Source organism: Cyrtonyx montezumae, unplaced genomic scaffold (genome assembly GCF_038088225.1).
Source record: "Cyrtonyx montezumae isolate F1298 unplaced genomic scaffold, pur_monq_1.0 scaffold_3, whole genome shotgun sequence".
Lineage (NCBI taxonomy): Eukaryota > Metazoa > Chordata > Aves > Galliformes > Odontophoridae > Cyrtonyx > Cyrtonyx montezumae.
The window spans coordinates 42,004,572-42,017,677 of record NW_027072034.1 but is presented as its reverse complement, the minus strand read 5'-3'; the positions used below and the strand labels follow the sequence as shown (position 1 = coordinate 42,017,677).

At 37.2% G+C, this 13,106-nt stretch overlaps 1 protein-coding gene across 3 annotated transcripts in view; it reads left to right on the top strand.

Moving 5' to 3' along the window:
* ARHGAP6 (Rho GTPase activating protein 6) overlaps positions 1–13,106 on the top strand; it is a 287,722-nt gene that overhangs the window by 270,375 nt on the left and 4,241 nt on the right. For all 3 annotated transcript variants that reach the window (XM_065741365.1, XM_065741366.1, XM_065741367.1), the window contains exons 9-11: positions 1,623–1,802; positions 6,636–6,733; positions 12,776–13,038. In XM_065741365.1, the coding sequence (XP_065597437.1) occupies positions 1,623–1,802; positions 6,636–6,733; positions 12,776–13,038 (541 nt within the window). The remainder of the gene's footprint in view (positions 1–1,622; positions 1,803–6,635; positions 6,734–12,775; positions 13,039–13,106) is intronic.

Genomic DNA, 13,106 nt, shown 5'->3' with positions numbered 1-13,106 from the left:
CTCACAAATATGGAGATAGATGACTAACTTTATTAAAGTGACTCATCCAGCTAATTTCATTGGAAATGTTTACACCATTTTTTAAGGGATGCCCTGAAGCTGCCCTTAAGAAAAGACACATTGTACAAACAGCCTGCACATGCAGATGGGGGCACAGTCAGGGGCTGCCCTTGGCTCTCTCAGAGTACCACATGCCTGCACATCCTTGGTGGCTCAGTACTCTGACACTGGTTAGAAACTAGGTCACCTAAAAACAGCTGCGTGCACTGTGGTATGCAGTTAAAGGAGTGTTTAACTGTTGTTACGTTGGGGTGAATGTCTAAAAATGAAGAGTCAACATGTTCAGTTTGGCTGCACATGCATCTGTTTATTGCAGATATCTTTCTGAGATTAAATAGTGGTCCTGACAATAAAAGGAAAATCTTTTTTACTACCAGCTCTGTGCTACCTGTTGAGCTCTGAATAAAAAAGAAATAAAATTAAAAATTACAAACAAAAAAACAAGAAAACCAGACAAGTGTAGTCAGTCTATAGTTGTAAATTTAAGTGGAGCATTCAGTGTCGGCCCACTACCAAAAAAATACCACCTAACTGCCTTTAAAGGATTCATTCTGTACCACTCAATACATGAAATGCTGTTTTTCTTCCTCTTTCTGTGTGTCTTTCCATCCTTTTTCAAACTCATTAGATCAAATGTAACCAAAGGAAATGAAGAAAATACTGCTTATCGTATTGGTTTTCTTTAAAAAAAAGAAAAAGCCTGCAAGAAGTACTGGTTCAAATGGTGAAATTCACTTGCATTCTTACATAGTCAAACTGCTGGCATCATCTTCTGCATTCCCAGAATAGCTGTCGAGTGGAGACAGAGAGGAAGCACATGATGCTTGCTTTTTCTCTCTTAAAAGAATAGAATGGGGAAAAAGTAGGCTACTCACAAATTTGACAATTAATATCTTGATTTAATAACCTGTACGACATGCATTTCAGATTGTTTCTGTATTGTATCTAGCCTTCTGCTTCTTCCAAGGTCAGGCTACTACTGCTTCATTAAGCACAGATCTGTAGATGCAAAAGAAAGTTTAAAAAAAAATGTTAAAAATAGTAAATATTTAGCATGTTCTAGGAAACAAGCAAAAACTAGGAGAACAGTAATAAAAACAATGAGCATACTCCTTAAGTATCCAAACCATTTGACTGTTTGAACTTGCAAAAGCATGCTTTTCTTCACTGTGTCTGCTTCATATCGTGAGCGCTACTGGAAGAAGCTAACCGCTTGCAGTATGTGGTCTGAAGAGACAGTGATATGGTGAGGAAGTGAAGTAGGAGGAGGTTTCCCTGAGTTCAGATGAAGTATGCCATTGCTGAGATGACAGGAAATTAAGGACAGACAGCACTTTCACCTTTTTCTCCTCTAATCCATTTGAAAATCCAGCTAGGAAATCCACAGTGCTTCTAGTAGAGATGTCCAAAGAAAGTGTTCCAACATTTCTGAAAATGGTTAAATGTTTGACTAGTACTCATTTTTTGTTTCGATGAATAACCTGTCAAATATCTTGTGTGTGTGGATTTGTGGATACATTAGACCCTGGGAGCCCCCACCTCATTTCTATTCTGTTTTCCAGGTTACTGGGAACAAAATGACATCACTTAACCTGGCTACTATCTTTGGCCCTAACCTGTTGCACAAGCAGAAATCTACAGACAAAGAATTCACAGTTCAGAGTTCAGCTCGAGCAGAGGAGAGTACTGCTATCATAGCTGTTGTACAGAAGATGATTGAAAACTATGAAGCCCTTTTTATGGTACGTGGATGTTTCTTCGTGTTACTTCTAAGCATTTTTAAGTTAAATGAGGAAATACCTGGCTGGTATTAAAAACCTCAAAGATGAAATAAACTGTGGAAACTGCATTAAATTAAGCTTGACTAGTATTAATAAACAGAGTAGCTTTCTGTTGAGGCAAATGCTTTGCAGCAATAGTACTGAAAATGCATACGTGTATCTTGCTAGGAATGGTTTCTATGTAGATAAGAGTATCTTTCTTAGTAGGTTTCTTTGTGGAAATGAGTGGCGGAGTTGGTTATTTAATTGAACAGTAAACCACGCATTATCATCTCTCACTAGTTTTGAAGACAAGACTGAAAATGCCCTTTCACCTCTCAGGTTTAAGAATCAGCTAATTTTACCAAAAGGAAAAGAGCTCCTTGGTTAAAGGAACAACTTTCCCTATCAAAGACTTTCTTGTTGGTCACATGGGAAGCAAAAGCAAAGCTTTCATACTTGTCAGTTCGATAAGAGGAGTAAAGCATAAGCATGTTGTCCCTGAGTACTTTTCTGTTCTCTTGCTGAAGCAAGGAGATTCCTCGTGGAAAGGATGATGATCTTGGCATGTTTTGAGCAAATGATTCTTATATACTCTGGCCTTACCTTTTTCTGCCTAGGAAATCATTGATAAATTTTGCATGATTTGTGCCTGAGGCAGAAAGCTCTACTCGAGGGTAGCAGGGGCCAGTTGGTGGGCACCATCTTATCTTAATTTTAGTAGAAATAAATGTTCTAACAAAAAATGGAAGTCTTGAAGAGGTAAAAATAGCTTTTGGTGTGGCTTGAAACTGAGCAGCAATGTATACACTGAGGAGATCAGTTCTGAAAGTAGGATGTGGAATGCTGTGGAGACCTCCTATAGAAGTCTAGACCAAAGTTGCTGCTGAATACAGCACTGGGTGGAAGACGATGGATGAGGTTGAGCTGTGGGGATGTGGGAGTGATGGACACACAGTACTGGAAGAGAAGGTACATACTAGATTTCAACAGGGATACAAGCATGGAAAAGCAATCAAGGCCCTGTCTATCAATCTTACTTTGAGATGAACTTCTGTATGGCTTTGTCATCTTTTCCTCCACTGCCTTTCATGTCAGCCTTTTCTTTATTTTTATTCTTGTTCCAATGAAGGCACTCAGCAATCTTTTTCTTTCTTTCTTTCTCTTTCTTTTTTCATCGTTTTTCACAGTCTGAGGGAACTTCAGATGTCATTTTTCCTTCCAAAGCGCAAGAAAAAGGTGACAGAACTCCACTCATGTGAGAAGTTCTGTTGCCTAGAGCATGGATGGCACTAACATGTTTTAAATAATACTTTAATAAGAATACCTGCAATACTTAAAAGTATTCTTATTGTTATTTTTCTTTAAGAACTCATTACGGCACAGCACATCATACTTCAGGCATGTGTTCAGTGTGGAAATGCCGGGGCTTAGGATTAGACTAACCTTACATATGGTATCTTTTCATTTTGACAGATTTATTCATTTACTTTTTCAATACTTGAATTTATGGCTGGAAGTTAAATACGGTGTTGAGAAAAGAGAAGCTTTCTTTTGTTCTTTGGAGCACTTTTCAGACTGTAGAGGGAATTTAAAATCAGATTTCAGAATGAAAAGCTAGCTGCATGTGAGGGAGAATCAAACCAGTCACAGATGCTATCCTGAAAGCTGAAAAAATGTTGATGTAAAATTTACAGAAATTCCTAACAGATGAGCAACTCTAGGTGCTTTTACTCTTCCCATTCCCACTGCTTCACAAACAGTATGGCAAGATTTGTCTGTTTTCAGGAGCAATGTCTAGATGAGCACATGATATTTGATTTGTAGGACTGTGTCACATTGCTTACCATTACTGTTTTATAAAGCTTATACTAGGGTTTGCTTTCAACTTCTGCACGTTCATCTCCTAGGCAGCACAGAGAAACTTCTTGTATTCTGAAGGTGATGGACCCAGTGCATTGTTTGGTAATTGATGCATAGAAATGAAAAACTTGTACATTACACTGTACTATAATTTGAATCATTTGAAATCAGGCAGCAACAATTCATTTTGCAAACCTACAGGAGTGGAGCTAAACTAGGACTTCTGTTTATACTTAACATTTGTGCTATTTAAAAAAAGTGAAACATCTGGACTTGAGGATCCAGTTACAGCTATAACATCTAATGTATTCATGCCAAGGTGTTTTTATGCTTTGCTTACCATTAACATTAGTAATATGCAAACATGTGGATTTAGCATAGACGATGCTGCCTTTACACCATAGATTTTAATGACTTTAATACCCAATTCCTATCAATTTCAGTGAGTCTTAGAAATACTTCAGTATGTGTTGCAGGAATGTACAAGGCACTGCTGTTTACAAGTCTGAACAACACCCAGCAATTGAATCCAGGGAAGCTGAACTCAATCACCCTTTCCCTCATTGGCTTTGAGCTGGCACAGAGGATGAATAAGAGAAGTTATGCTTTTAGCAGCTCTGCCATGCAGTTATACTGCCTAAGTGCCCAAAGCCATCCCTTCTGCAAAGAAGCAGTATGTAGAGTCTGAAATTTCTTATTTTAATTGTTAGAGGCTAGTGTGGTTTTACCACAGAGGAGGCAGTTGTACACCAGTAGCCAGGGACAACACAAAGGAGAGACTATAAGGGTCCTTCTGCCCTTCTGTGCCTCAATAGCTCAAAATTATCTCCTTTACCAGAGTCCTGACAGCCCCAAGCCCTCTGATAAGTCCTGGTATGAGCTCAACAGATGCAAAAGCTGTTATTTCAGTAGTGCCTTGGCTTCTGAATGTCCTTACCTTACCTTTCTGTCCCTGAACTTCAACTTCTCATCTATCTACTCAACCATAATTGCCAGTTAAGCAATTAGGTTTCAATAATAATTATTTCAACTCTATTTAATATCATCGTCCTGAGACGTCCATATGGTAATTCTTTATAAATACAAATTGATGTTTACACGCATATCATTTCACCACTTGGAAGTTAGTTAACTAAACTGATATGAATTACCTTCTTAGGAATTCCTCTCAGTAGATTCTTAAATGTGATTCTAAGGTGAAAAGTGATTCTAAGGTGAATAGTGTGTGAAATACAGGAAGGCCTGAAACGTTCTTTACTCTCAGATTTTGAGCTCTACTATATAAAAAGGCTGTCTGAACAGAAAAATCACATGGCCCCAGGTTTTAAAAAATGTATTCCTATAATGATAAGATAATTTATTTATAGACTATTATACCATTGCCCATCATTAAGAATTTTTAGAGGTCAAAACTAAGTTTTTATAAGAAAGTCATAGTCACACAACTTTTACATAAACATTTTGAATCAATTTGAATTAAATGATGCACATCTTCATTTATTTTCAAATTATTTCCTTTGTCAAAGTAATACATCTTTTTTTTCAACTTGACTTCTTAAAAACGTACCTTCCAAATTGAAGTATTCCCTTGAGGAATCTGTTAGTAATTCTATTCCTATTTCCCAGTAAATGTCGGGGAGAATAAATGGCCCATGCAGTGTGACCTGAAGGTCAGAAGATAGAGGCTCTGACAAATTGCATTCAGAAGTAGATTGCACAGTTGATGACCCATTGCTGAGATTGTCTTGCCTCCAGCTCTATCCATCATGAATCAACCTGAGCTGCTAGCTCAGGTTTCTCGCATGATTTCATCCATTTTAGTGTTGTGATGTTTGAATTCAGGATTGGTTACTTGCATTGTAAAACACAATTGGAAACACAGTGTTTAGTTGGGCAGATTTAGAGTGCCATTCCCACTACCTACCCAGGAGATTGTATATCCTAGAACAGCTGAAGCTGTTCTGAAGGTTTATTTATTCCATATCAAATGCACTAGTGAGAGCTGGAAAATCAGAAAGTCGGGGAAGGAAAATGGCACAACTTCTGGCTGAACCTGTTGCTTATATCCAAAGTACAAAGTTTCTAGAGATCCAACAGGATTGACTTGATAACCTTAGTTGTGGACAGATAAACTGTAGAATTTGTATCAGGTAGACAGATTTGTGGTGAATATCCTTACTGTAAATGCATTTCCTGAGTACAGAATAGCTGCAATAATCTCTATTTGCAATTGAAGTTGTATGGCACAATAGCACTGGAATCTTTCATTTTCCTCTGACATAAATGCCACTGTAGATATATCAGTGGAATGAAAATGCCCAAACTGCTTCATAGCAGAATTTAAGTGCTTCTAAATCCCAGAATTTGGCCATTCAGATATCTGAAGATTACGTGTTTGTAAGGCTTAATTTAGGAAAATGTTTACTTTTAGCATCTGTCACTGAAATAAAGCGATGGAGGAGCTATTGAGGTAGAGCTCTTATCATGAAATTTCCATATGAGAGGGACTCAAGTTAAATGCCATGGAATATATGAAGAAACATTCTCCTTCCTGTGTAATGACATTTTGTGTTGCTTCAAAAACAGGTGATACACAGTTGCTTGGAATTGAAATTTTTATGTATCTCCAGATCTTTAAATGGAGATGTAGGACCTTAAACCGTGGCTTTTGTGACTGAAGTAACTGAATAATCCCACTGTTGTTATAATACTCAACTAGATAGCAATAGGGTATTCAACAGTAATCAGCATTTGGCTTTGTACGAAGTGGCCTTCAGTCCTACTTTCATCTGTTATATGAAATTTCTCTTTTAAGCGGGAGCATCTGAATATTTATATACTCTCTATAAATTTAATTTTACTTGATCTTTTAGATTAATCATTGTACCATAATGAATGTATGTGGAAGGAATATTTATCTCCAATTAAGTATTTTTTCTGTTTTCTTCATAGGTTTCCCCTGATCTACAGAATGAAGTGCTTATTAGCCTATTAGAGACTGACCCAGATGTTGTGGACTATTTATTGAGGAGGAAAGCTTCCCAGTCATCGTGAGTAATCACTTTTTTCATCATCTTTGTTTCTGCTGGGAATTTTTATCTCCCACTGGAAGTGTTCTAAAGGTTGTAGTTTTCCACAGCTCTTCTGCACTGTCTACAGTGGAGTAGAGAAATCCTCCACATTAAACAGACTGTGCCAAAGAAATTATGACTTTCGTACCATGTTTCCTAAAGACAAATCTTGTTTCCCGATTCAAATAAAAAATTGTGTTCTGCTGCAGAGAAAAGAATGATATGTACATAAAAATATTCAGTGCACTATTATCTGTCAGGATGTATTCTAGTGATTGGCTGGTTCATGTCTTGGTTTTATTGTAGTCTTCAGTAAGAGGAAGTGTGAAACACACCTTAGAGTGCCTTAATACAATCATGGCTAACTGTTTAACCAGTTTGTTGTTCTTTTCCTATTGTATACACTTGTGAACTAGGTAGAACATTGTAAACAAGTCAATTGCTGCAACAACAGGCTTATGGAAATTCTTTGGGTATTATTTAATCATATACTTTGTGAAATATATGAATAGAAAAAGAATCACACCAGTCACTATTGAGATACATAACATATTCCACCTTTCTGTATGCTTTACATTTGCTTTCACTCATGTGCCTTAACGCTATGACTTTGTACATCTGGATTAACAGGACTCCTGGCTTTCTCACAGGATACACAATCATTGCCTTTATTCTAATGAATCTCAATAAGACAGACTCTTAAAATTACAAAATGTGACCAGCTTGCTTTAAGTAATTTTTAAGAGGTTTCTTAGATGCTAAGCTCTCTGGGACAGATTGGACTTTGTCTTCCTGTGTGTGTGGAAAGTGCCTAGTGCATTCAGAATATAATTAAAATGGAAACTGTACAGAGTTAGCTATGGGTTTTTTTTTGTTTTTTTCTTTTGTCTCCCTGTGAACATTGTACTTTTGGCAGTAATGTAATGGTGTGCCAAGCTTTAAAGGAAGATGTATGAAAGAAATAGTACAATTAATGCATTGGGGCAAAAGGCTACTTTAACAACAAAAATTGAAAAAAAAAACTTTCAGAATTTATCATGTGTTGTAAAGGATGTTACTAGTTATTAGTTTAGCCATATGCACACATAACACAAGGAAATTATTACATATCATCTGATTCGTGGTAATTGTCTGTGTGTTTCTTTAGTGTACTACAGTTAAGAAATAATTTCATTTAGTTTTATCTGACAGCAACTAGCCATGTACATATTTAGTTCACAATATATGCCAAGTATTTAGTTACCTTAGATGTCTTTTACACTTGTTTCACACTTGCCATGGGCTAAGACTGTAAATTGTGTGATATATGCTAATAATCTGGTACTCTGTAGAGACTTCTTTCTTCAAGCCCACAGTTTGAAAACCTTCCTGGTGGAGTTCACAATCTATATGATAGACATAAAATTGTATCTCACATGTGAATTCACATACTAATTGAGCATAAATTTATGTTGCAAATAACTGTTGAGTAAAACATTTTATTGTTAGATCCCATTTATTTTAAGTTTATTGACCTTTCCATGGACATTTTCATTTTCAGCCAACATGCACACCTACAGGAAAAAATAGATCTTTTGTTTATAGCTGGTCACCACAGATCAGCTTTGTAAGAAAAGGTTGCTAAACCAAATAGGAACATTATGGCTACACTAATACCAATTTATTGTATTTGCATTAGTGGGCAGATAAAGTATCACTGGGACAGGAAAAACTTATATTTCTCATTTGCCTTCTATTCTGATATCATGTGAGTGACTTATTCTTAAAATTAATGAAGCATGTTTTCACTGTGATTACAATTTGTTGGTTAAGATATTCCAGGAAATTTGAGGAAATGTTGCTTAGCGTTATTGCTAAGAGTGTGATGCTCTTAAGAGATTGATCTTTTTCAGGACATAATATTGACTTGGAGGTAATGTGTTTGTTGGTTATCTATTCTGTAAGAAGTGTGAGGCAGCAGAAAACAGGGAGATACTTGTCTTGATTTCATAGCAATGACTCTCCAACAACTCTTGGAATTTTATTGATTATGTACTCAAAATGACATCACAAATTCAGATCCATGGAACAGAAAGCTTTAGATATTCTTGAGAGAATCTTCATCAGAAAAGTTACTTGGCTGCATAATTTAGTGATTGAATTCAACTTCAAGACTTCAGTGTTATGTTACTTGATCTAAAGGTCCTGTTTCTGCAATTGCTCTCACATCTCTGTTTTTGAGAAATGGAAGTGCTGGAATGCTTTCTTGACTCTAATCTGACAGAAAACACAATCTCTTTTCCTCCTCAAAGGAGGACAAACCATATGTTTGTCATCTTTCAGTTCTCTTAAGAGTTGAGCATCATGAATGGTGTGTCAGGGACTTTATGGAACATGGTTATGGTAAAGCACCAGTGGCAGCAATTACGAAGGCTGCTTTTGTGGATGACTTAACGTTTTTGTATGTCGGCTCGATGACAATGGAATTTGCAGTTTCCAACTGTAAGATGAAGAATCTTTAAGACAAAAATAAAATGTTTCTTATGAGTATTTGTCACTTATCATGGTTAGCAAATAGAGCAAGTGTGGTTAAGGGTAAATTTAGAGTAAATGTGTTTTAAATGTATAGAGTCTTCAAGTGCTTTTGGATGGTGATGATAGGTTTTAGTCCACCCTAAGCTGTGGCATCCAAGATGAGGCCATACAATAGGCCATGCAGCATGTTCAAATACAGAGCTGCAGAGGGTTCCTGAATCATTGAGTCCACTACCCTGTTACAGTAGCAACTAGTTGTGTAAGAATCTGTTTTGTTGGTGGTACCTCAAATATATATGTAAATTGCTGTTTCATGCTGCCATGCTATCACTCTCTCTATCGTTTGCTTCTTGTAAGGTATAATTGGTTTTCCTCTCAGAAGCATTAAGGCATAGCAGAAAAGGATTTCTGCCAGAACTGAGAGTTCCTATTCTGATGACCTGAACACCACTGGAAATGTAGGAATGTCCTCTGTAGAAGTAATTATTATTATTATTAAAATTTTTGCAAGTCACTCATACTGACAGAATGGTGGATAACTTAAACTCGGCAGTATTTTTGAACCAGTATGTCATAGGATCTTTCTGCAGCTTCTATACCTTTCACTCAGATGGGTATACCTAACCATTTCTTAAATCTTTTCCTTAATGTAGTTCAAAACCTGCAGAAAATATTTCACTTGCTTTCCCATTTCTCACATTTGGTAGTATATAAGCTGCTATTCGTAGACTGCATATAGGTGAGTGTGTACTCTGAGCAGAATTTACATTTGCTTCTATACTTTTTTCCCAGTGTGTGGGTAGACCATCTCACAACTATGCAAAAGGTGATGAATTCTGAATTTTAGTAAATATCTGATTGCTAATGAACTCAAACTGTAAACCAAGCAGATACTAAATCTTTGTTTTAAGGAATACATTGGAATTCTTTATTTGGAAAAATGTGAGTCAAAGTTTTTTAGTTCTTAAATAGCATCTTTAAAATGATGTATGTAAAGCAAATGTATGAGATCAATTTACAGCTTCAAAGGACTCAAACCATTTTGAAGGTTTCTTACAGTATTAATCTTAGTCTTCAGGCATTTTCTTTCATTTCTTTCACTTCTTTTCTAAGCAAATTTGAATATGATATTAGGTATAAATCATTGCATGGTTTTACTAGCAGAAATTGTAAACGAGGTTAGAAGCTTGAAGTTTTCAAAGACATGACAGTTTCCATTTAAGTAAATTTTTATCAGGAGCTCTGTCTTGAGACGAGATAGACTATAAGAGATCATTCAAGGTAAGACATTAAATGTTTCACAAAGCTCAAGTTTTTGTTCCCACATCCTTTCATTTGCATTTCCCTTTCCCCTCATTCCTTGTGTTACCTTGCCATGGCTGCGCAGGACTGGACCTCCTTCTTTGCCCTGTGCAATATAGTTAGGTTTTGGTCCTGCAAAGATTTACATGTGACAAGCCTTTATGTTAACAGGATGAGGTTTAGATGACGCTCAGTTTAGAAAGCTGGAGAGAAAGACATTCGGTCACAGGCAATCTATAGATGCGTACACTGCTTCCCTTTTCTCTCAGGTGTTTCTGACTCTAATAAGGCGCTCAAAACATTACTTCAGTGGTGTATGGGAACTGTTGAATCACAGTCTGAACCACTGATTGGTCACCTGAGGTGAGCACCGAGTCAGCCACAAGGGGCACAGGTGAAAGTGATATACATCTGTGATTAGAAAGGTTGGAGCCTGGCTCCACCTCTCCCAAACCCCATTTAAGGGCTGACCACCACCAGGGAAGGATCTCTTCTTGGAGATCCCTCCTGCATGGAGTCCACAGCGAGCCTTAATCATCCTAAAGGCGAGCCATCCGCTTTTGCTTGCTATCTGTGTACCATGAATATAGACCTACTGAAATATACCATCTTCCATGCTGTTTTTGAGTACCATCCTTGGGGATTATTTATCCTACAAGTGGATTTCATTTTAACTCACGTTTACTGCATAGGTTTGGTGGTTTGGGTGTTATTTAGAATTTGGGAGGGGAGAGAGAGGGCGTAATAAGGAACAAACAAAAAAAAAAGAGGAAGGAGTTTAGTTTGTGATAGCATTTTAGAATCTTAAAGTATATAATGGCTAATAATTCATCAGAAGCTGTAGAGTGTGATTTCTTTTTAATGGTTCACCAGCGTTACTATGCCAGCCATATTGGGAAGCCTGGGATAGTGCTATTTAGCCACGCTGCAGCTCTGATCTTGTAAGTTGGCCCTGACTAAACTTCATAGTCAGTTTGGTGTTGATTTCCTTGCTGGGAGATAACTAGGAGAAAGCATAATTAAATCCCAACACATTATGGTTCCCTTTACACTGAAAAAAAAAAGTATTGAAAAACACTGATCATGATGTTGAGTGTATATATCTTGTGATTCAGGACATAGCACTTGTAAATCAATAAGGAGGAAAGAAACAGCTTGAAAGTAGTATTAGTGTTTGTCAATATCTGTATATCAATCTTTATTTTGCTGTGGCTTACCACTGTGTGTTTTCTTTATTTTCCTTCTTCAGTTTCACTTGATTTGTCTGGGAAGAGGGTTATTGTTCTATAATAAATAATGTCCTTTAGCTCCGCACTCAGTTTAAGCCATCTTTGGATTGAACTCCAAGAAAGGCTGGCCGTTCTCCATATACATGTCAAGAAAGACCCTCTGTCATAATATATACTATTGCAGTAGACATTAATGTGAGGTTACTGGTAGAAAGAGCTTGGATCAAGAGAAGACCAAATGAAAGATACTTCTCTGTTTTCTTTGGGATGTTCTGTGGTTCACAGATTGTCTTCTGTCCACTTAGTAAACTGTAAGTGTGAAGAATTTCCCTTGGTATTTCCAACACACTTCAAAAATGAGAGGTTTCTCTCTGAGCCTGGGATGTACTTTTTGCTGGGGGTTTTGTTTGTTTATTTTGGGTCAAAATTAAAGCCAGTTGCTTGCTGCCTCCATCAGAAATATGACAGATATATTGCTAGTCCTTTGTAGAACATTTACCTTCTGCTACCTCTAGAAGAGTGTTCTACTCACAGTGTGAGAGATAAGCTAAGTACTTCCTTTCACTGACTGTATTACTGTAAAATGGAAGAAGTGATTTTAGCATACTGCTTATCATCAAACTAATCTTCCCTATCATGCCCTCAGATTTATTGTTGCAACAAGCAGAATTGTCAAGGTAACATAAGGAATTGATTCACTGTTCAATTTCCTGTGGCGAGCTGTACAGTGTTTGGTTTTTGTTTTTTTCATTCTTGATAGCAGCATCTTTTGATTTTTAGTGGCCTCTGCTGGCCACTTCATGGCATAAGTTTTACTCGTGGAAAATTCTTTTCTACTGCTTCTGAAGTGTTTTCATTTCAGCAGCTGTGACCATACTGTTGCATTTAATTTTATTTGTGTGGTGTCAAAGTGCATGCATAGCTGTGAACATAAAGCATTTTTCGTTAACGTCATTTGTTTAACAACATTTCCCAGAAGTCCTGAGATGCTGCGGTCAGAAGGTTCCTACTCCACAGGAGAAAGACACTCTTCCACAGACTCCAACAAAGCTTCGAGTGGCGATGTCTCCCCATATGACAACAACTCCCCCGTACTGTCCGAGCGCTCACCGTTGGCAATGCAAGAAGAAATTGTGCACAGCCCAGATAAGACATTCAGGCTGCCGGAACAGTACACACTGGGTGGTCATTTGCAGCCTAAGACAAAGGAGAATTCTTCTGCAGCAGAGGCTGGAAAAGGTATATCTTCCTTGTGTTCCTAAATCTAAATGACCAGTGGGGATTTCTGATGTAGCTGAAACATGTCT